The 24,213-nt window shown below is 41.7% G+C and overlaps 1 protein-coding gene across 7 annotated transcripts in view; it reads left to right on the forward strand.

Moving 5' to 3' along the window:
- Nucleotides 1-24,213, forward strand: part of osbpl6 (oxysterol binding protein-like 6) — a 135,583-nt gene that overhangs the window by 90,301 nt on the left and 21,069 nt on the right. For 6 of the 7 annotated variants that reach the window (XM_069935832.1, XM_069935833.1, XM_069935829.1 and 3 more), the window contains 8 exons: nucleotides 1,360-1,497; nucleotides 1,667-1,754; nucleotides 7,061-7,314; nucleotides 8,613-8,750; nucleotides 12,651-12,714; nucleotides 18,595-18,673; nucleotides 20,559-20,703; nucleotides 22,407-22,551. In XM_069935832.1, the coding sequence (XP_069791933.1) occupies nucleotides 1,360-1,497; nucleotides 1,667-1,754; nucleotides 7,061-7,314; nucleotides 8,613-8,750; nucleotides 12,651-12,714; nucleotides 18,595-18,673; nucleotides 20,559-20,703; nucleotides 22,407-22,551 (1,051 nt within the window). The remainder of the gene's footprint in view (nucleotides 1-1,359; nucleotides 1,498-1,666; nucleotides 1,755-7,060; nucleotides 7,315-8,612; nucleotides 8,751-12,650; nucleotides 12,715-18,594; nucleotides 18,674-20,558; nucleotides 20,704-22,406; nucleotides 22,552-24,213) is intronic. The other variant, XM_069935834.1, reaches the window with a different exon arrangement.

Below are 24,213 nucleotides of genomic sequence, written 5' to 3' on the forward strand. Positions count from 1 at the left end.
TCTCTCTCTTCATCTCTCTCTCCCCACTTCCCTGTCTCCTTTCCTCCTCTCTCTCTCTCTCTCTCCCTCACTCTCTCTTCCCACCCTCCCCCCTTTCCCTCTCTCCATTCCTCCAGCTCTGCATTCACAGACCCTAACCCCCTCCCCCAATCAATTCTCACCTTTCATCTTCTGACCTCCTATCTGTGTCCAATTATCACCTTTCGTCTGTTGTTCTGTGCTCTTCATGCTGCTCTTTCTGACCTTCTCCCCAGCCGTTTAATTCAGAGGCCTGCCTGCATTTTAGTCATATCTGAGGAAGGGCTCAGGCCCAAAACATCGGTGTTTTTTTTTAACCTGCTGTGGATGCTTTCAGCAAGTCAATGTTTTTGCTACAATCACAGGATCTGCAGACTGTAGTGTTTCACTCCAGTGGAATTTCTGGGAAGGTATAAGTAGAGTCCAACCTAGAGGACAAGCATTTATGACATCCTGTGGAATGTCATTTAAAAATGAATGTGCACTGCATCCATGTGTTCTTCTTTACCTACTCTGGTAGTAATCTGCATGTCAAACCTGATTTCTGTCTAAGCCTTAGTCTTTAACAATGGATTTCCATCCTTTGGTTCCCTGCTCTCTCTGTTCCTCCTGTCTTGGTGAACTATTAGTTTCCATAATCTTGGAATTTCTGGAAGATCCTAATCGTTGTCATTTTCTAAGTTCCCTTAATTTCTTCAGTTCTTTCTCTTTGCTTTTTATTAAATCTTTTTCTTGCCATTTTCAAGGGTGACCTACCATTTCCATGAGTTTTTTTTTTCCTTTTCCTTGCAGAGGAGACTGTCTTTGAGGTTCAGTGTGACCATTTTAACAAGTGTAACATTTGACTAGAGCAAAAAAAAAGTCAGTGGTAATGATGAGTATTTTATAAGGAGTGGCTCAGAAATAAAACTGTTGCTTATATTTTTATGTAAAATTCTTCTGTTTTAATAAAATTTATATTTTTGCATTTGTTGATGACATTAATCATGCCTAGCTTTCTCTGGATGTCCCAGTGAAGTATAAATGAAGATGTGGTCAGCGTCTCACCGTAGGACAACTTGGCAGCCAATTTGCACACAGCATGTTGTGGATTAATTTGATTACTATCCAACAACCTGGGGTATAATCAGACCTTGTGTGGGATTGCTGAATCCAATATTCTTGATATAAGATGTATCAACAGGGAAATGATTCTGCAAAATAGTTGCTATTAAGTAAGTTTGTGTTCATGCAAAATTTCTCTCAGACTTGGATTACAGTTAACATCCTGCTTGTAAATCTATTAAATTCAACAATTTCTTCAGCAGTTTTTATGTTGATTTTTTTTTAAAAAACTTTCAGCCAAGCGACAAGATTCATGTCACTATCCCACTGTCACAGCAGGACTCTAATGGGAGCAGGCTCTCTATGTCTGAATCGGTGTCTGAATTTTTTGATGCGCAGGAAGTACTTCTATCGGCAAGCTCTTCAGAGAATGAGGTACGAGAAAAATACTGCAGTTTTTCATGGATATAGTCTTTTTCGGTCGGGGTTATGTTCGTTTAACAATAGCCTATTTTTTGTTTTTACCTGGAGTTTCAAGTGTTTTTAACAAATTGATAAGAAGACTTGCTTTCACATTGCATTTTGCTGCCCTTTTTGACCTCAGGGATCCGACGATGAATCATATGTTAGTGACGTCAGTGACACGATTTCAGAAGACAATGCCAGTGTTGCAGAGAATGCTTCACGACGATGTACGTACATCATTTTGTGGAAATGGATTTTTAAAAATGTTCACGCGTACGTGGAAATTTGGCCCATTTTCCTCTTTCGTTTCGCACCATAAGGAATATGTAAAAGATTTCAAAATGTATGTGTTATGAAAGTAGGGGGTGTAGTTGATGTTGAGGAGAGATCCGTCAGAATGTAGAAAGACACTTACAGTGAAGCCCCTGTCAGCGGGAATTTAAGCAACTGGGGAAAAAAAAATGGGGAAATTGGGATGCTTTGCCAATCCATGCAATACACTGTCTCAAGCAACCAGAAAATTTATTTATCTGGAATCCACTAATCTCATAGGTGCTGGATACCAGAGGATTTACTGTATACATTTGAAGAATGACTGTGTAATTGGCAAATAATACATGCATGCTGGTGTGTTTTGGTAGAAAGAACTGTGAGGCCACATCCTTAGAAAATGTGAGGTCACATCCTTAGAAAATAACTGAACTGAGCAGAGAAACAAAGGATGAACATAAAGCAGGAATCTGAAATAAGAACAGAAAAATGCTGGCAAAATCTGTGGAAAGAGAAACAATCAGGTCATTGACACTATTTAACAAGATCATAAAATGAACAGTAGGGTAGAAATGGATGGAAAACACTTTCTTGTCCAGAGTTGTTAGTTATTGGTGGTTTACAGTGAGGATAAGAGTTTATTGTGATTACACGAGTACAGGTATGTAGATGCTAAGTCCCAATGTGACAGACACATTGTATGTGTATAATAAACAAGTATTACATTTCATAAGTAAGGTACAGATGAAAATTTGGTGACAAAAAAAAATCTTTTCCAATGAAACGAAAACCCATTGTTGTCTTACGAAAGGGCTGGAGCTCACCAGTCACCCATGGTGGTCCATGAGTTTGTTACGGGTGGTCCATGGTCAGTAAAGGACTGCTTTTGAGGTGGTGTGTGGGTGAAGAAAGGTTCAGCACCTATGGTTGAGACCACACTTGGATTTTTACTGTGCAATTTTAAACTCCTTAGTGCACAAAGGATGATGGGACATTAGGAGAGAAGATCAAGGGACATGGGTTGAACAAAAGGAATTTCTCAATTCCTTGTAGCATTAAGTCAAGTTACCATAACCTTAAACCTCTGTTGACTGTTGTCTGGTGCTAATGTGCAGAACAGTGAGAAACTGGAGGAACTCAGTGGATCAGGCAGCATCTGTAGGCAGAAATAGTCGGTCACCATTTTGGGTCGAGACCATTTGTTACGATTAAAGTAGGAAAAGGTGATATTACATATATGAAGGGGGAAAAACCTGGGGAAAGGCCAAGAGGGGTTGTGATACTGGATAGCAAGTTGGATAGATGGAGAGACAGATAGAGGGAAGGACTATTTGGGAGAGTGGGAAGAAGTTAGAAAGAAAAGAAAGGTAAAGAGATGGGAACAGTACTGGTGTGGGTTGCCTAAAATTACCAAAAAAAAATGTTCATGTCATTAAGGCAGACCAGGAGGTATATAATGTTCCTCCAAGTTTACATTTGATTGTACCCTGGCAAAGGATGAGGCCAAGAACAGATATATCAGTATGGGAATACCGCAAAGAATTTTGGATACCGAGAGTTTATCTTGGACCCACAGGCAGAGTGCAGGTGTTTGGTGAACTGGTCACCTAATCTGTGTTTGGTCTCACTGACATTCAGGTGCTACGTCACAGACCAGCAGCAATAGAAATACACCAAGACAGTGTTATTGTTTTCTTTTAAAACAATATATTTATTAATAACTACTAATAATGTAACACATTAGTTAAATTAAAACCCAGCGATGTGCTGATACTTATGTGTGTGCGTGCAGGATACCCAAACCATTACAGCTTAGGCACAATTCTAGAAAGTCATTCCAAAGTTCAGTCTTAGAAATCCTGTGTCGAAACACAGACTCTTAACCTGAGGCCTAGAAGTAATCATGAAGGAGGTGGGAGTGACTGAGTGAAAACTCACGAATCCTTGTCGAGTTTCTTGCTCAGAAATATCCTTTCAGATGAACGGTTGTCACAACTCCCCTTTTCATTGCGTAGGGTAAATAAAACGTGTGACTTCCACGATGCTTCCACAACAGATATGGGCCAGTTGAAATAACCTTTCCTTTGGTCATGGTGTGGTTCAGTAATTCCCCTGACAGGGAGAATCAGTGGAATTGTCCACTTCACACAGAGTCACTCCACCTCAGTTTTCCATGAGATGGCTGGTGGTCAATAATGAATGCTGTTTCTACAGTTTCCCACTGACATGACTCTCACCACCTGTGTCCTGGATAAAGTAATAAATGTTCTTTCTCTTCCTCTACAGTATCAACTTTGGGTATAGTCTGTACTAGTTGTCACCCAGTGTCTTCACAGCTGTGAATGGTTGTGGCCGGTACTTGGCCTTAAAGTGATACTCACACTAAATTAAACGGGAGCTCATAATACAGGTCATACTGTGTACACTGAATGAAGAAAGTCAGGTGGGACGATATGCATCTAAACATCTGCCTCACCTGGAAGAATTTGTGGCCCTGGATGGAGGTGAAGGAAGGGACGAGTTTTGCATTTTCTGTGATTACAGCAGGAAGTGCCTAAGGGGGTGGAAGGGTAGGTGAGGAGGAGAGACTGATCTTTGTGAAAAGTGGATGGGGTGGGAGGAGGATGATGTAACTGTTGGTGGGATTGAACTGAAGTTAGCTGAAGTGTCAGAGGGTAAACTGTCAGGTGCACAGACTGGTGGGTGGAAAGTAAGGACCGAAGGGATTCTGTCTGCTGTGTCAGGGGCCGGGTCAAGGTGGTGAGAGAGTAGAAATACAAGAAACGGTGGAGATTATAGGAGCAGGCCTTATCATAAGATGGGGAGAATTTGTGTTCACAAAAGAAAGGGGGTATTTTGGATGTCCCAGAGTGGAAGGCCTCATCCTGGGTGCAGAGATGAAAGAAATGAGAAAGGGATGGTGTCCTTTCAAGAGAAAGATGAAAAGAGGTGTAATAAAGTGTTTGTGAAGGTTTGGTATGACATCAGAAACCCTGGCAAATTTCTATAGAAGTGTAGTGGAAAAGGTGCTGACTGGCTACATCATGGTCTGGTATGGAAACACCAATACCTCTGAGGGTAAAGTCCTCCAAAAGGTAGTGGACAGTCACAGGCAAAACCCTCCCCACTATTGAGTACATTTGCAGGGAACACTGCCATCGGAGAGCAGCAGCAACCCTCACCACCCTGGACATGCTCTGTTTTTGCTGCTGTCATCAGGAAAGAGATATAGGGGCCACAAGACTCACACCCACAGGTTCAGGAACAGCTGCTACCCCTCCACCATCTGACTCCTCAATGACAAACCCAATCAGACACTCATTTAAGGAGTCTTACTTGTGCGCTTTATTGATTTTCTTTTTGTTCTCTCTGTATTGCACAGTCAGTTTGTTTACAGTTGTTTCCATGTTTACACTGTGTATAGTTTATTTTTTGCACAACCAATTAGTGGTAAATCTGCTGCGCCCACAGGACAAAGGAATCTCAGGGTTGTATGTGATGCCATGTATGTACTCTGACAATAAATCTGAAATCTAATCCAGGGAGCTTTGGGATTGTAATCGATGGAAGTAGTTAATCTCCTGAGAGGGACGCAACAAGGTTATTATCTGAGAAATCCCCTTATTTCCACCAATTACCCTCCCTCGTCTTCTCTACTACTTGCATTATCTTCTTTTTACTCGAATGAAGGATCCTAAACTGAAATGTAACTTTCACAAAGAGATTTCTCTTTGATCACCACTGAAAATGTTGCCTGACTTGCTTAATTGTTCCAACTTTTTTTTTTGCACATTTCAAATTACCAATTGATTTTTATTGACAGGTAAAGAATGTATTTTGCATTTAGTAGTGGAGGGTAGAGGGATTGGGCTACAAACTGACAATGTCCAGGTATGATCACTGACTAGGTATGAATCAAGGCACTGGCTTTGGCCAAGGATCAAGGGAAATATCCTACGTAAGCTGAGAAACTGGGAAATGATCAAAGCCAAGAATTCGGGTGGACAGGTGTTTGAACCTGGTTTTGCACTGATAAAAATGACTGCACGTGGAGTTTAAAACAGAAATTGAAATGGGAATCTTCAGAGGTGAGGAAAGAGCACAGTGTTGCAAAAGTTAACCGCGTAGATCAGTTGTTGAGAGATGTCAGGCAGGTATAGAATGTAAGAATTGCTGCAGTCTAGGAGAAACTGTTAGAACAAATTCTGAAGACTGGTAGGGGAAAGGTTGAGGCAAAATAAAATAACTGTCATTCACACACAGTCATTGAAAGAAATGTGTGTTGAACATCATCTTGATTCACTTGATCAGGGAAATCTTGATGTAGAGGGTTAAAATGATGGTAGGAAAGACTCGAAAGGGACAGCAGACCACTGTAATGAGTAATGTTGGTGTATTCCAGACCTGGAAAACAGAATGGTAATCTCAAAGACAGGGCAGAGTTTTTAGAGCCACAGGGGGACTGGGCTTTTTTTATGATACGGTGAAGCCATTTTTAAAGAGGGTCTATTCACAGTTTGCAGGAGCTTTGTAGAAGTCATTCAGGGAACAGATTCAATTTCCGTGGAGCACAGCGGGTTGGGAGATGGATGGAGGAAGGAAAAAAAAACCTGGATTGAGGATCAGAGTGGTGGATTGTAGAAATTAAGAAAAAAACTATCCCCTGTACATGTAACTTGCTGGTTGGTGTGGTTCAGTCCACGTTTTTCATGATACCAACTGACAGAACAAATGGGAGAGAGGAGTTTGAATTTAATGTGCATCATCATTGAGATGCATTTTAATTTCTAGTGTAATAATGCCATCTCAAAAAAGATACCGCTGCATGCAACTAAATTTTAACACTTAATTAGTAAACTTCCTATTTGAGTAATATAGGGATATAAATTATAAACCACAATGAACTATTGAGTCATGTAATTGTATTCAACATATAATAATATTTAATTACCCAGGCATCTTTAATTCCTTGTCAAGTCCAGATAGGACATGACCATTGAGAATGCAACAAAAGGGTTTCTATGGTTACAGCCACATATATATGAAGACCTCTTTCTGCCATGTAAATGATTGTTAATTAAAGCTGGTAGATGAGAACTGTAATGACGATCCTCCTGACCAATTGTTTTATTTTGCTCCTACATTTCTGGAAAGTTTCTGGGCCAAAATTTAAACATTCACCACACCAGGAAATGGCAATGAATGTCTTGAGCTAATTTATAAGAATTGCCCTTTACATTTGTGTCTGATTATTTTGCTGTAGTTTCTGATGGTGAACTCGTGGGAGGTGCATTTCGAAATGGCAGACGCACGTGTCTTCCAGCGCCATCACCGGATACAAGTAGCATTAATCTGTGGAACATTCTGAGGAATAACATTGGAAAAGACTTGTCCAAGGTCTCCATGCCAGTTGAACTGAACGAGCCTCTCAATACTCTGCAGCATCTGTGCGAGGAATTGGAATACTCCGAATTGTTAGACAAAGCTGCTGAAACAAATGATCCATATGACCGACTGGTAATTCAGAATTGATTGGTCCTTTGGTTCTTGTGGTTGAATATTGACATCTAATGAAGGATTTTGCTGTTAATTCTGATCAACTGTAATTCTTTTTAAATTATTTAAAAGGTTTTGGGAAAAAAAAGTTATAGGCAATAATGAAACAGAAATTGTAAAATTGTTTGCTACATTGAGCATATAAATGCAAGGACAAGTTCTGCATTATTTTCTTGTCACAAAACACATTAAAAATCATCTAATACAGTGTAACAATAATAGATGAACGTAAAATAGTGAAGTGAGTAGAGTTAACAATAAAGCAAAGTAGCTCGAGGAATAGAGGGTGAGATCCATTCAAGAGTCTGATAAAAGCAGCAAAGAATCTGTCTGAATTTGGAGACTTGTTCTCAAGCTCCTGTATGGTTTTAAGAGGTAGTAGAGAGCATAAAAAGAGTATGTCGGAGTGGAATGAGTCCTATAATATTTTAGCAACTCTCCAGAGCATAGGTGGAGTCATTTAGGGGCAGGAGAAGTTGGTTGGTGTAGTGGCCTGAGCTGTGCTCACTACTTTCTTGAAGCCCTGGGCAGAGCAGTTCCTGTGCCAGGCTGCGATTCATCCGGTCAGGGGCCTTTGGTGCATCTGTCAAACTTGGTAAGAGACCTGGGGGAGGTGCCAAATTTCCTCGGTCTCTGATGCACTTTCTTGGTTGGACCAAGACAGGTCATTGGTGATATGTCTTCCGAAGAATTTGAAGCTCTCCACCCTAGCGCCATTGGTATGTACTACGGCTTCTTTTCCTCTCTGTTTTCTGAAATTAATGACCAGCCCATTCATTTTGTTTCCATTGATGGAGAAGTTGTTTTCCAATTCTATTCCAACTCCACTCTCTATCTCCTTCCTATACCCCTTGTGTTGTTTGAGATTGGGCCCGTGACAATAGTGTCATGTATAAAACTTGAAGATAGAGTTAATGCCACACAGTCGCAAGTGAATAAGGTTTATAGTAAGAGGGTGAGTACAAAGCCTTGTGGGACATCAGTGTTCAAGATGATCTGTTGTCACCAAGTATTGTTGCTGGTGGTCTTTCAGGTCAGCAGGATGTTATAAGTTAAAGCACAATTGGCCTGAATCCAATTTAAAATGATGATTTGTTCATAAATCAAATTAATTACTTGACCTGGGACATGTTAAAAATTGACACTAATGTAATGTATGACAAGTTATGATAAATATAAATTGGGTATATCTGTATTAAGTTGAAGTTCTTAACAGCATTATGTACATGTCACTTCACTTTCCCTTTCCAATTTTCCAGGTTATGATTGCTGCATTTGCAGTGTCAGGGTATGCTACAACATATCACAGAGCCACATTTAAGCCCTTTAACCCAGTGCTTGGTGAAACATATGAATGTATTCGAGAAGACAAGGGATTCAGATTTTTTGCAGAGCAGGTATTAATTCATACCTTAATCCAATGCGATTTAAATCTTTATTAGTTTCAAGGAAAGGGCAATGTTTTTGTTGATACTTTTCATTAATTAAGTTGCTGGTGGTTTGGTGGAGACTGATCAAAATGATTGGTTGGGTTACATTTACCCTACTTTTTGTCGGTAAACAAGCCTGAACAATTTTCACTATGGCTGTGTAGATGGTGTTGCCGTAGCTCAGCTATACCGTTCAATACAAAAAAAGCAACTCTTAACTGTTTTCCATGTGCCCACTCATGGTTAGGTGTCTTATTGAGACTAGATTGACGCCAGTTGGTAGTGGAAACTTCTGGATTCCTCATTCAAAATAATTTCTGTTTCTTGCTTGGCCTGCTAGATTTGGTCTCTCTGACTGATATGCTGGATGAATGAGGGATGTGATAGACCGTATAATTCTACTGGATTAGGTGGGGCACCAGCCCCTTGAGGATCTGTGGTGATTCCGTTGCTGGTAGCACCGTGAAAGTGCCACATGACATAACATACAGTCTCATCACTGAGGAAATGAGACTCTTCATCAGAAATTGGTTTCAGATTTCCAGCATTAGCTCCATGCATCTTGAAGTCCCCTGCTTCTGGAGTGAGTTTTGATTGTGACCCCAGAAATTTCTGGTCACAATGTACCATTGCAACATTCTGAATTTCCACATTAGGTAACCCCCTATTGACTGGGCTCAAGGTCAGGATATTCAGAGGTGCACTTGTCGTTCAGCACTTCTACGAAGAGAACATTTTCATTTAAGTGGAACCTCCAGGACCAGGTCTCAGGCCTGCACTGGGAAAACTATTCAAGGTCCTCGTGACAACTTGCCTGCAACCTCGAGGCTCCCAGCCCATCCTCATAGCTACTTGTCAACTGCTCACCAATTGCTAACTGAATTCCCAGACAATATGATCTGAGCTCCAGTCCATGCACCTATGATGAGCTTGTCAACTTCCTTCATTTTGCTGCTAATGTTCAACCCGACTTCAAATTCACTTGGTCCATCTCTGGCAAAACTCTCCCCATTGTTGATCTCTTGGCCTCCATCTTGGGAGACAAACTGTCTATAGACATCTTCCATAAACCTACTAATGGACACAATTGACAACATCTCCACACCCTGCCTCCTGTAAGGATTCTATTCCTTTCTCTCAATTTCTCCTTCACATTTGCTCCCAGGATGAGATCTTCAATTCCAGAATATCAGAGATATCCTCTTCAAAAAATGTGGCTACCCCTCTTTAGGGGTAGGTACAGGGAGGGCAATTCTTGGGAAGGGATGAGTCATTACCTCAGCTTCACCAGCATGAATATTTTCCAAAGACCTGCCCTGCCTCTCTCTGCCCTGAGATGCAACAGGGACGGGAGTCCTCACTGAACACTCCACCAGCCTCTGTATCCAACATATTATCCTCTGCAATTTCTGCCAGCTACATCTTCCCTTCCCCTCTCTGCTTTCTGCAGGACCACTCCTTCCAGGACTTCCTCGTTAACTCATTCCTTCCCAAGAATTGCCCCCTCAGTATTACCCCTGTGGATGCAAGAGATGCTACACTTGCGCCTCTACCTTCTTCCTCGCCACCGCTCATGGCTGCAAACTTCATTTGTAAACCTGCAGGGGGTCATCTACTATATCTGGTGCTCCTGATGTTGTCTCCTCTACATCAGGACACAGGGCACAGATTAGGAGATCATTTTATTGAGTACCTTCCCTCTGCTGCAATAACGGGGACTACCCAGTGGGCAACCATTTTAATTCCACATAATTCTCATACTGGCATGCCTCATGCACTGCCAAACCAAGGCTACTTGCAAATTGGAGGAACCAACACCTAAGATTCTGTCTGGGCAATCTTTAACCAGACAGAATATACACTGACTTTTCCAATTTTGGTTAACCCCTCCCCTGAGTGTCTCTCTTTCCCTGTCCATGTCTCTCCTCCAGCTCCCCACCCCCTTCTTCTCCCCTCTCCTCCGATCATTTTGGAGGTTTTTTCTTTTACTTGTTAGCCTGTGGTCCTCTCCCTGCCCTCTTCATTCCTCCTTTCCAACTCCCCATACCCACCTTTTAATTCTGCCACCCACCTGTTTTTGCTTATGTCTGACGAAGAGCTCAGGCCTGAAACCTTGGTTACCCTTTACTTCCTGTGAATGTTGTGTGACCTGCTGAGTTTCTCCGCCATGTTGCACTCGACCCCAGCATCTCCAAACTTTCTTGTTTAACATGGTTAAGGGGAAGCTGTTCGCCTCAGAGCCAAGGTTTGCAAAATGCAGACAATGCTTCAATGTACGTGTATTGAAGGCTGATTTCCAAGCCATTGGTGACTCATTCACAAGAGGCAACCCAAGCAGATGGCCCTTTCACTCAACATCCAGAAAGTGTTGGCTGAATGCAAGGTATTTTAGTAAAGCTTCCTGCTGTCGAACATCAGCCCCTGATAAATAAGGTGCATGATAACCTTGGAGAACATGGGTACATTTCTGCACCTCATGAACCACTTCTCTGCAAAGATGCAGATCAATTGTTAACCCGTCACTACTTGCAGTGTGCCAGGGCATCCTTTGGCCAGCTGTGGAAAATAGAGACCTCAAACAAGCTTACCAGGCAGCAATGCTTCCTCTCCTGTATGTTTCTAAGATTGGCTACTTGTAACGGACACTGCAAAGCGTTGGTCAGATGTCACTGGTGCTTTCAACTGACAAGATAAGCAAATCAAAATCTGTGCCATTTCCCAGGACATCTCCAGCACTGAAGCCCTAATTTCACTGTCTGTTTACTGCACTCCCAAAATAGAAATTCTATTTCAAGCTCTGTCATTGGATAACCGGGTAGATAGAAGAAAAGATTCAAGTATGCTCTTGAAACCTGCTTGACAAAATGCAGCATCTTCACAGATGTCTAAGTGGTGAAGGAGCATTCAGGATAACACAGCCTCAAATCCATGTATTATTAGCTCATCTCTCAGCTATATTTTTGTCTGTGCTTGGAAGTAGCTCCAGCCCCACTGCGACCTCACCAGTCACCTCAGAAACAACACAACTGGAGAGGAAGGAAATCTTCCTCAAATTTGAGGGAGCTGCCCAAGTTTCTGAGTGTCAACGTCTCTGGGGATCTGTCCTGGTGCCTCCACATTGATGCAATCACAAGGAAGGCCTGCCAGCGGCTATACTTTCGTGAGGAGTCTGAGAAGGTTCGGTACGTCACCGAAGACTCTCATAAACTTCCACAGGTGAACTGTGGAGAGCATTCTGGCTGGTTGCATCACTGCCTGGTATGGAGGTGCCAACTCTCAGGACAAGAATAAACTCCAGAGGGTTGTTAACTTGGCCAGCGACATCACAGGCACCAGACTTCTCTCCATCGAGGATATCTCCATGAGGCGGTGTCTTAAAAAAGCAGCCTCTATCCTCAAAGAACACCCCCCCCCCCCCGGGCCATGCCCTCTTCACTCTGCTACCATGGGGAAAAAGGAGCCTAAAGACGAGCACTCAGCGGCACAAGGTCAGCTTCTTCCCCGCTGCCATCAGATTCCTGACTGATCAATGATTCAGACACAGCCTTACTTTTCGTGCACTAATTGTGTTATTATTATTTTATTTTTTATAATAGTCATAAGATGGTTATAATATGAATGTTTGCTCTGTGATGCTGGCACAAAACATTGTTATGAACAAGTCATGCAATTCAATAAATCCTGATTCTGATTCAGCAGGAGTAAGTCATTTTCAAAGTTACAATAACACTCAAAACACTGCCCAAAAATTGCTATGTATTTTAAAAAATTAATAACCCTTAATGTTGCAATTTTCCTTTCTATTACACAGAAAAACTAAATGTATGACTTGGCTTTTGTCACTTTTTCCATATTTTAATTTTTCAGGTTAGCCATCATCCACCCATTTCTGCCTGTCACTGTGAATCAAAGAAATTTGTGTTTTGGCAAGGTATGCACGATCTAATGTTAATTTATTGAAAAAAAATTAGACATTGCACCCTGTTGATTTGGAATCTTGAGTAAAATAGGTATAATTTCTGTGATGTTTAGGTAGTGTTGGATCACTGAAAATTCCCCAAAATTTGTTTCTCTTTTTTTGCTCTCACTTTATTATCCTTCAGAGAATAATGCATATTCTATGCTGGTCTTTCAATATTGGTTGCACAGATGCCATTTTTAACTCTAACCTAGTCCATTGTTTTAGATTTGAACACAGAGGCAGCCACATCAACAGACCTCCCAGCCCACAGTGTTGAACAAAATGCCAAATTAAGATCGGTCTCACCTGCCTGGACCTGATCCTTACTTACCCTTCCACACCTCTAGAAGCCTCCTAAATGCTACAATCCCTGCTTCCACCACAACCCTAGGCAGCGTATCCCAGGCACCTACCACTCTGTGTGTGTGTGTGAAAAAACACACAGATGCTGGAGAAACTCAGCAGGTCAAACAGTGGCTTTATGTACCAAAGGTGAAGGTACATCACCAACGTTTCAGGCTGGAGCCCTTCGTCAAGGTGTGGGGGAACATGAGAGATAGCCGAACAGAAAGTGAGAGCAAGGTAGATGATAGGTGGAGGGGTGGGGAGGAGGACTGCAGGAAGTGGGGTGAGGGGAAAGGAGGAATCTAGGCTAGGTGGAGAGAGAAAGGAAATAGGAACTGGAAAACTAGTTAAAGGTGGGGAGGGGGAAAAAGACCAGCTGATTAGTGGAATGCAGTTAATTCAATTTTCATGCCCTGGGGTTGGAGAGAGTCCAGATGGAAAAAATGAGGTGCTGTTCCTCCAATCTGCGGGTGGTCAGGGTGGGGTAGTGTGAAAGGCCATGGACAGACATGTGAGCTTGAGAGTGGTTGAAATGGTTGGCTAAGGGGAGGTCTCTTTTGTTGAGGATGGAGAGGAGGTGCTGGGCGAAGCGATCTAATCTACGACCAGCCTCTCTGATGTAGAGAATGCCACAAAGGATGCAGTAGATAAGTCCTTTGGATGTACAAGTGAAGCGTTGTTTCACATAGAAGGCCTGTTTGGGGCCTCAGACCGTGGTGAGGGAGGAGGTGTAAGCGTACGTTTTTCACCTCCTGTTGGCACAGAGGAAGGTGCTGAGGGTGTGATGGGTGGGGAGGGATGAGTGCACAAGGGAAACTTGGAGCGAGTGGTCCCTGTGGAAGGCAAGAAGGGAGGAGAGGGAAAAATGTGTCTGGTGGTGCGATCTTGTAGTAAGTGCCGGAAATTCTGGTGGATAATGTGTTGGATGTGGAGGCTAGGTGAGGACAAGGGGAATCCTGTGTTTCTTGCATCTGGGGGCAGAGGGGGCTAGGGCAGATGGGCAGGAAATGGAGATGAGGGTGACGACTGAATTGATGGTGGTGCATTTTAATTTGCACACACACCCACACAGTCTCACACATGCGCACTCAAACGTGCTCGCTCTCTCTTGCTCGCGGTCTCACTCATACTCACGTTTGCTCTCTCTCGCTCTTCCTCTCTCACACGCTCTTTCTCTCTCAGACGCACTCTCTCTTGCGCGCTCTCTCTCTCACGTACACACACATGAGAATTCAGTGAGTCATGTAGCACTGTCGACAATCAGGACCGAGAAGAAAGTTTCATATTTTAAAAAATTGTCTTGTTGTACCAGCACAAACCAACGAAACAGCATTCTTTGGTCCCTAGTGCAAGCACATATACAAACACAACACACGTACAGACAAGCATATTACATATATACCAAATAAATATTAATAAATAGTGGAGCTTCAGAGAGTTGTTTTAAGAGTCAATCCTTCAGCTGTCTCACTGCCCGTGGGAAGAAGCTGTTCCTCAGCTTGGTGGTTCTGACTCTATACATGTGTATCTCTTCCTGATGGGAGAGAGGTGTGGAGGATTATGGACCGGGTACGGGTCAATGGGACTAGGTGGGAGTAGGTGTTCGGCATGGACTAGTAGGGCTGAACTGGCCTGTTTCCGTGCTGTAATTGTTATATGGTTATAAGATACTGTGCTCGGGGTGATAAACAGTACCCACTGATTATATGAGCCCTCTTTAAACAATGACATTGATGATGGTCAGGGATACCCTAGTGATCATCTTTGCTGCTTTTATGGTCCTGTGGATTGACCTATAGCAAGCCTAGTGGATGGATGAAGGCAGGTATTGATAGGTGGATATGGAGGTGGAGGGGATGACCTTATAAAGGTTTTTTTTTAAATTATCAGATGGAAGTTAAAGTAAATGCTTAGTCTTTTTTCCTCAGCGCAGATGAATCTGGAACTGGATGGCATCAGTTAAAGGTGAGAGAAGAGAGATTTAAGTGAGACCCAAGTGTCAACTTTTTCCACTCAGAGAGTGATCCGAATCTAGAATGGCCTGCCAGAGGATATTGTAGAAGCTGGCATAATTTTGATATTCAAAAGCCTTTTGAATGGATTTATGGATAGGTTGAAGGAAGGATATGGAACAGATGTAAGCAAATGCAGCCCAGAATGCCAGGTTGGCCTGCATGGGCAAGTTGGGGTGAAAGGCCTGTTCAATGCTGCTAACTCTCAAGGGAGAGGCAAGCTAAGTGGGTGTCAGTAGATGCGAGAGAACACCAGAGTGACTTGAAATTGGAAAATTCAACTGTGTATAAATGCCTAAACACTTAATATGATTGAGTCATGATGTTTTAGAGCACGAAAACAGGCCCTTTGGCCCAACATTCCTGCTGTCCAAGTTGTCTCCCTAAGCCGGACCCTTTTGGCCCATGTCCCTTTAGACTTTTCTTAAATGCCCTTTTAGACTTTTCTTGAATGCCTTTTAGACTTTTCTTGAATGTGTACTTGTCTAAATATTTTTTTAAACTTTGTAATATACCCACTGTGCTTGTTCAACATGCCTTACACCCTCTGCATGAAGCATTTGTCCTTGGTTTCATTTTTGAATCTTTCACCTTAAATTTATGCCCTCTCTTTTCCTACCCGGGAGGTGGGGATTGGGGGGAAGGGGGGGGGGGGGTAAATGACTGACTTGAGAATTGAGGAAGAGATTCATCTGAGGACAATTTGGAGTAGTGATGAATATTTCTGACTTGCACCTGTGTGGAGGCTTTTAAAAAATGTTTGTAGCTCTTTGCTTTATTATTAACAACTTAAGAAATTAAAGAGAAGGTTATTGAACATAAATGAATATAGGGCAAAAAAGGAAAAACTGTGGTGTCGAGTAGCCATTCTCAACTACTTTTTTTTTCCTCTGGCTCCCTTCCCGGTGAAGTAATCTAATTTCTTTGGTTTCTTCCATATTTCTACCGACTATATAAAAAATATTGGGAGGAAATTTGACAAGTGCATGATAGAAAAACTATTTACTTCAGGTGAACAACAAATGGCACAGTGGAGACGGGCAAAAAATGCACAGCATTGCTGAAATTTGGAATGCATCACCCCAAAGGGGTGGTGTAAACAGATTCAATAACAACCTTTAAAAGGGATAACAACTTGAGGAGCAAAATGTGCAGGGATATGGGGAAAGACCAGAGAGGTTGGGATAATTCTAACAAAGAATTTGCAGGGCATAGACTCGGTGGCCTCCTGTAGTCCTGTGATGAGGTACTTATAGAATGGTCATTTCATATATTAGCCTTGACTCCCTGAATAGTCATGGAACTATTGGACATCCTGTGAACTCAGCCATGTAATGATATTGCTGCTTCAAGTTGAGATGCTTCCGGGAGGTGAACCAGAAGTGGGAGAGCTGAGAGCGATGTCAGTGGGCTGCTGGGTTCACTTCTGCAGTGTAGTAACAATGCACTCCCATCAGAGTTTTTACTGAACCTGAACAGCTGAGTGGGTAGGGGGAAAAAGGGGAGGGAGTGTGACCTCAGACTGAATGAACCTTCAGGAATGAGATAGGTCCTTCACTCCAGGGGAAACTATACCACTCTTCCTCAACTGACTGACCAGTGCAGTGTAATCCCTAAATGAACTGAAATGTTTATTGCTGTGTGTATTAAAATGCAGTTTAAAAACTTGGTTTTGCATGCTATCCAGGCAAGTCAACCTGTGCAGGCTGTGCAAAACAGGTAAGACAAAATAACAGGTAGTGCAAAATGAAACAAAAGTCGAGTATAGTGTTACAAATAAGACCTTCAGTGAAAATGATGCAAGGACAATATCATTTTGTGAATGAGTCAGTGGTCCGATAGCAGCATGAAAGAAACTGTCCTTGCAGCTGGAGGTGGAGTTTTTCAAACTTCTGTGCTCCCTTCATGACAGGGGGAAGAGAGAAGAAAGTATGTTTGGGGTGGGATAGGTCTACATTCTACTATCAGTTGCCTTGATCATTCTGTGTTTTGTCTGTGACTTTTCCCTTCTCTGTTGCATGATAGCAGTAGTCCGAATCCATTCTTTATTTTCTTAACTGCTGGTTTCTTTACTTGAACCAAACCACATGTTGTTAAGCACCAATGCTTCAGTTAACTTGCAATCCAATTTGCATCCAGGAATACTTTATAAGTATAAACATTCTTGCAAAATCTGCTCATGTGGATCCATAATGTCCATTGTATTGCCATAGAATACTTCAGCATGGGTTCCATTCAGGAGCCTTCTAGAAGATTTGAAGAGGTCTCTCATAACATCTAGGAAATATCTTGGTGAGCACTTGAATCACCATAACATGGAAGGCCATGGCCATGTGCTGGAAGCATATTGGAGTGTTTCATGGTCAAGTTGGACAATGTAAGTCAGAGTTGTACAGCTCGGAAACAGGCCCTTCGGCCCAATTTGTCTATGCAGACCCAGCTAGTCCCATTTTCCTGCACTTGATCCATATCCTTTTAAACTTCATATCCATCTACACTGTCTGCAAATGCTTACCATGGCCAACACAATTTGTACCAATGCCTCAGCTGTATGAGCTTTGGTTGGAATGAGGGGAGCATGCGTGGCTCAGGAGCTTCAGGGTAACGGAGTTTCCTCTTGCCTATTCTCCGTGACCTAGAGATTGAGCATTTTGGCCCAGCCGTAACTTCCACATTTATCCTATTCCTCTTTTAAACAAAGGTGTAAAATGTGTCGTGCTTTAGATAGTGGCAAAGTCTCTGCTTTATTTATATTTCCTCATCGCCCTTCACTACAAAGCCAACATCCAGCCAGGCCAAACCCAATATAATAATGGGGAATGGCATTGCCGGTTTAAATATTGCACCACAGGTTCACGTACATGCACAGTACATGGTTTCCCCAGAAGCCTCACTTTCTGTGGTGTGGAGGATTTCCATCAATTTGAAATGGGGAAACGTGTACTAGATGCAGTTTTTCCTGTTGCTTCGATAGCTCAACCTGGCTTAGTCAGCTCTTTCAGAAAATATTTTTTTTTTTAAGTGCAGTACGCAAAAGTGCTGGAGAAACTCCGGTCCTGCAGCGTCCAGAGAAAGTAAAAAGGCAGTCGACGTCCGAATAAAAAGGAGCAGGGAGGGGAAATGGGATGAGAGGAATATGGGTTAACAGGTAAGAGGCAATCAGTGCATGAGGGTAGAAGCTGAGAAGTGATGGGGAGAGGGCAGAGGACAAAGAAAGAGAGCTCTCTGATAGGAGATGGAAGGGAAGAGGGTGGAGAGCTAGAGGAAGCGAGACAGTGGGATTAAGGAAAAAGAAAGACCAGTGGAGAGGTTGACAGAAATTGGATTGATGCTGTCTAGTACGAGAGTGCCGGGACAGATTATTATATGAGAGGATTTGGTCACAAACCAACTTTTTGTCATTTGGTGTAAAATCAATATAAGCTATAAGCATCTATTAGAACGTACCTGTACATGCTTTTCATTCTAATGTTATCAAACTTATTTGTTTTAGATGTCAGATGGAAGAATAAATTCTGGGGTAAATCAATGGAAATACTTCCAGTGGGAAGAGTGAATGTCATGCTACCTAAGTGAGTTTTTGGTGTAAATGTTTTACCATGCAACAGATACAACAAACAACTGGCTAATACCTGTGCTTCCCCACTCGGAAAGTTAGTGTTAAGCTAAATCAATGTCGCTTGTTGGCAATAAAAAAAAAACAAACTCAATGGGTCAGGCAGCATCTGTGGAGTCAGACATAGTGGTGTTTCTGGTCAAGACTGAATCAGGACATCCCCTGGTCAGTTCCTCCAGCAGTTTGTTTTTAAAAAAAAAAATCCAAATCAGGCATCTTCAGTCTCTATAAGGTTGCTTATTAGTTTGAGGGACTCTTTTATAGAAGTACAAGATGACATGGCAAACCACGAGTGGTTGTTACAAATATTTCCTTGTCCAATTTTAGGAGGTGCCTGGCACACAAAAGCAGTGTCACGGCCACCTTCACGGCCTCTAGTAATGCAGTTATGACTGCACCACTGATATAATTAAAGGCATCAGGATTAAAGTGCAGAGGTCTGAGAAGCTATTCATTGCTGAGGTTCAGGAAGTAGAAATTCTCCCTGCTGGGAGCTCTTCCAGCCGCCTCATCGCCATTCCAGCAGATAGCCGTGCTCGTTCTCTAGTCATGTTTCATGGTGAGGAGAATGTCATCAACACACACGTGTCTAGGGCACTAAAGATGTCTTTCAGCAGCTGCCTTCTATATCTTGTGGAGTTCTCCAGCAATAAGAACGACACTGCACGACCTCAATCATCGTGGCTGTCCCTCGTAGTCGAGGGTGATGGCCTTCCTTCCGTTGATCCACAGAACGGAGACGTCTGTGTGTATCTTTATTTAATGTGTACTCCCAAGAAGCACACAATACTTCACAAAGCAACCAACTAATTCCAATGGCATGAAAACCATGACGATTGGAGCTGATGGATACGTTGCAGCCTTCGTTCACCTTCACAGCCGTTGAGTTCAGAGAAACTTCGTCCGCCTGCTCCACCGTTGAGGTCTGGGTTGGATTGTTCTTTGTCAGGGACCTCACCCTCAACCTTACCACCGTGGGTTGCCCTAACAGGAGCAGAGCTCCAGACGGCATCACTCTCGGGAGTCACAGGACCATACCAGCTTCTCCAATACAACAAGGTGACAATCCACGGAGAAGACGACTGCAGTACCAACCTGGAGAATCAACCGGCAACTAACCTTTGCATTTCACTCATCAAGGGTGATTTCTTGCAGCTGGACATCTTTGTGGGGTTAAAGCAGTGTGAAAATCCAAAGTGACGACACTGGCATCAAGCACCCCTATATTATACTTACTGACTTCCTACCCACAGATATTGTTAACAGCACAATGCCCATTAACAGCATTGCTCTGTAAATGTATAGATCCACACCTCCGATAATATTTTGAAAGAGGAAAGGGTTCCAAAATACGAACTCACTTTTGTCCCTTTATCCTTTTTTTAAACCGGATTCCAAAATTGTACGTAGTTGTGCGATGGTAACTGTTTTTCAAACTTTAATTTTGCTCTGAACTTTAATGATACAAATGCACAGTTTTCAATGTTTATGACCTTGTTAAGAGCTATTGATTCAATATGTCTGTCTCTGAAGAGAGTAAAAAGAAACCTGCCTGTTTATTGTCTACTTGTATCAAAACTCACCATTACGCACCCCTGTGACCAGGAGATATTGAGCAAATGCAATCAATCACTCGTTGGAGTAGGTTAAGAATTAACCCGGTGAACACTGGGGAGAGAATTGGAAGACAAAAGTCTGCAGACACTGTGATTGTAGTAATGCTGGAGGAGCTCAGCCAGTCTTGCTGCATCCAGAGGAGATGATGACACTGGGGAAATGTTAATTTCTTCAAATTCAAATAGCTCAATACGATAATTTTTGCTAATTCTTTGAAATTTTAGATATGGAGATCAGTTTGAATGGAACAAAGTTACCACCTGTATACATAACATTCTTAGTGGGCAACGTTGGATAGAACACTATGGAGAAATTACCATCAGGCACACAAAAAACAATGTGTGCATTTGTAAACTCAGCTTCATTAAGGTAATTATAGATGCATCTACTTTTATGTAAGAGTCTTCTTAGTTGTTAATAAAATATAATTTTGTCGTCTATGAGAATATTTCTACGATATCTTTTAATCACAAGTCAATTTAGATCCATTGTGCAGTGATTTTGAACTTGTACAATGTGTGCCTGCATTACACTGGTTTGCTTGTACTATGTATTGGAAAATAATTAGATTGGTAAAGACTAGTTAAAACTGGTTAGAGACAATGTGACCTGACTTTCTTTAAGTGATTTTTTTTAAAATGCAATATTCCCTGGTTAATCTATAATGGCATTCCTTCTCTTTACCGTATGTTACACTCCCCAGCGCCAATTGGGAGGAACTCAAACAAATGGGTTAAGTTTAACACAAAATTTATTAACAAGTTAACAATAATAGAATTAACCCAATAAGCTTAACACCTAAACACCAACCTAAATGGTAACGCTATATAAAGAACAATTATACAGTGTATGTGGTGGGGGGGGGGGGGGGGGTTGGGGGAAAACCCCAGACCATTACAGTCCAGGCTGAAATGGCCCAAAAAAAATCACCCATGTCAGTCACTTCAAGTCTGTCAGTGAAGAAGGAACAGCTGATCTAGTCTCCAGGCTTGGGATTATTTGGTTCCTTTCCCACTAATCTTTTAGTTTGAGGCTGTATCCAGATAACTGTGGTCCCTATAGACTTTTCAAGCCTGTCAGGGGGAAACAAGACTGCCTTGAGGTTCGAATGTGGCCACAACCACCTTTACTTCCTTTATCCGGGAATTTTCAGTGACCTTCTGGTCACCACATGAGGTTCACTCCTCTGAAGCCCTCTTTAGTGTTAACAAGTGACCTTCTGTCACACGACTCCTCTTCTTTGGACACCTGGGACTGAGTGGTCTTGTGACTCCTGTTGCACCAAGTCCTCCTCTTGGACGGGAACGGGAGAGGCACTGGTCAGTCCCGCACACACTCTGCGTATCAGAGTTTCCCAAACTGCTGTCAGAATAACCGTGCTGACACCTGTGGACAAAGTAGCTCGGTCTTCCTTTTCCCACTGAAACTCCTGGGTGAGCCACACTGACATACAGCTCCAGACGGCAGTGCTAGCACCCATGAACAAAGCAACTCAACGTGTGGCTTGCTGAAGCTGCTGGGTAAGCATTCACCATCAGACCGACTATCTGACTGCCTGCAATCCAATCCACTGACCAACCTCTTCAAAAACCAGTGTGCTGGGGTTTTTAAACTGCCTAGCGCGTGCCTCCTGCTCTCCCCATTGGGGCAGAGAGGTGAACAGCTGCAGGCTTGCTCTCCTGTGAGCCCACGGACTTCCAGCGCTGGTTCCCGTGCTTTGACAGCTGTCAAAATCCCCTAGTGGTAGCCCAGTGCTATTACAGCTCCTAGCAGCTGTCAAATCCCCTGCAGGAGGTTCAATCCTGTCCTCAGTCATAAATAAAATTGTCCAAGGTCCATAACATGTGACTTTTCAATATATAGTTTATCATTTTAGATTTATCTAAGTCACACATGAGGTGTCCAGAAATAGTGCTTTAACATTGGCTACATTAACTCTGAGACATACTTTTGAGACATTTAAATGTCATGTTGATTATATTTCTTGTTGCTCTTTTAATAAATGAGAAAAATATTAGCTTGTTTCAGAAAATGAGAAAAAATAATAAATTGGCTTATTTTTGTTTGCAAAGGGAAGTTACTGGAGTTCAAATGTAAATGAAGTCCAAGGGTTTGTGATGGATCAGGAAGGGAAAGTGGTCCGGCGACTGTTTGGCAAGTGGCATGAAGGCCTGTACTGCGGGGTTCCTCCCTCTGCTAAATGCATATGGAGACCAGGTGAATTCACTGATGAGTGATAAATTGTGGGATGTGTTTTAAGGTTCAATATCCACGGTACGAACTAAAGAATTGCTGAATTGGAGCATAAAGACGCTGTATGTTATTTCAAGGTTGCCATCTTCATATTGTCTGCTTCTTTACCATTTACCATTAGGATTTTGTTTGTAGTTCTCGTTTCTAATAAGGCTACTGAGTGGCTTATGATGTAAAACAGTTGTGTTTTACGTGGAAGTAAATTGGTAGCCAGAATTAGCATTTTTTAAAAACATTTCAGTAAAGCTCAAACAATTCAATAGGACAATTTTCCACCTAATCAAACCAGTATGCATTGACCATATTCTAACTGCATGCCTGTTTTTAAAATGCTCTTGGCTTTAATCACCACTGAGGAGAAAGAACTAAAATTTGGCGAGTGATTTAATAACCATTGACCCCTGTATTAAAATGACCCCAATGTTTCTGTGGCCTTCTTTGGAAACATCTGAATGTTAATTTGCCTTTAAATTAGTTGATTGATTCTAGTATTATTTCTACTATTCTTTTTGAATATTTTATTGAAAAGCTTCTCCATACATAATAAATCATTATATACAATACAAGAGATGTTTAAATTGAAGAAATTTTCATTTGTTACATGATGGTTATAACTCCTCCCCTTCCCTCCCTCTCCCAACCCTTCCCCCGCATAAAGAATGATACATGTATAAAGAATTATATATAGTAAGAAAAGAAGGAAAATATAGTATCTCGGTCTGCCCAGAGCATCGCTCCCCCACACACTAGATTTCAACAGATTTTATATAGTCATTTTAATTTTAAGGAAGAAGGTTAACATGGGTCACAAGTGGCTGGAAGAACATTTCTATATTTATACCTAAGGTTTGCATATATGGGCTCCAAATTTGCAAAAATATAGAATATTTACTTCTCAAGCTGTATGTAGTTTTCTCTCAAGGAATATAGCTTTGAATTTTTGCATTCTATATTCACATGCCTATATATGAATCTGATTTCCAAGACACTGCAATACATTTCCTTGCTACTGCCCATGCTATTTAAACAAATTTCATTTGATATATTGATAATTTCAACTTGAGTCTTGTTCCTTTTATGATTTTGTATCCCAGTAGTAATAAATCTGGATTCAGTGAAAATACTGTACCTGTAACTTGTTCTAAGAAGTTCCCTAGATCTATCCAAAAAGGTTTTACCTTGGAGCATGACCAAGTTGAATGCAAGAAAGTACCTATATCTTCACTGCACCTGAAACATTGATCTGATAAATCTGATTTCATTCTATTTAATTTTTGTGGTTTTTACATATAACTGATATAGATTAGTTCTGTATAATTTTCTATATCTTACATTTCTATCTAGATTTATGCACTCCTTGTTTAATAGTTTCTTTTTGCAGTAAAAGATGTGTTGCAGAAGTAAATTTCTTAATATTTCCTCTCCTTATAATTTTCCACCTCACTACAAATGGGTGACTGCATCTCTAAACCTAACATTTTCCTTAAGTATGCTCTCAATTGGAAATAATAGAACAAAGTATTGTTAGATATTCCATATTTATTCCTCAATTATTCAAAGGGCATCAATTGACCTTATTCATAATAATCTTCAATATTTTAATACCCTTATTGAACCAAATAATTA

The sequence above is a fragment of the Narcine bancroftii genome, chromosome 4 (assembly GCF_036971445.1).
Source record: "Narcine bancroftii isolate sNarBan1 chromosome 4, sNarBan1.hap1, whole genome shotgun sequence".
In the NCBI taxonomy this organism is placed as follows: Eukaryota; Metazoa; Chordata; class Chondrichthyes; order Torpediniformes; family Narcinidae; genus Narcine; species Narcine bancroftii.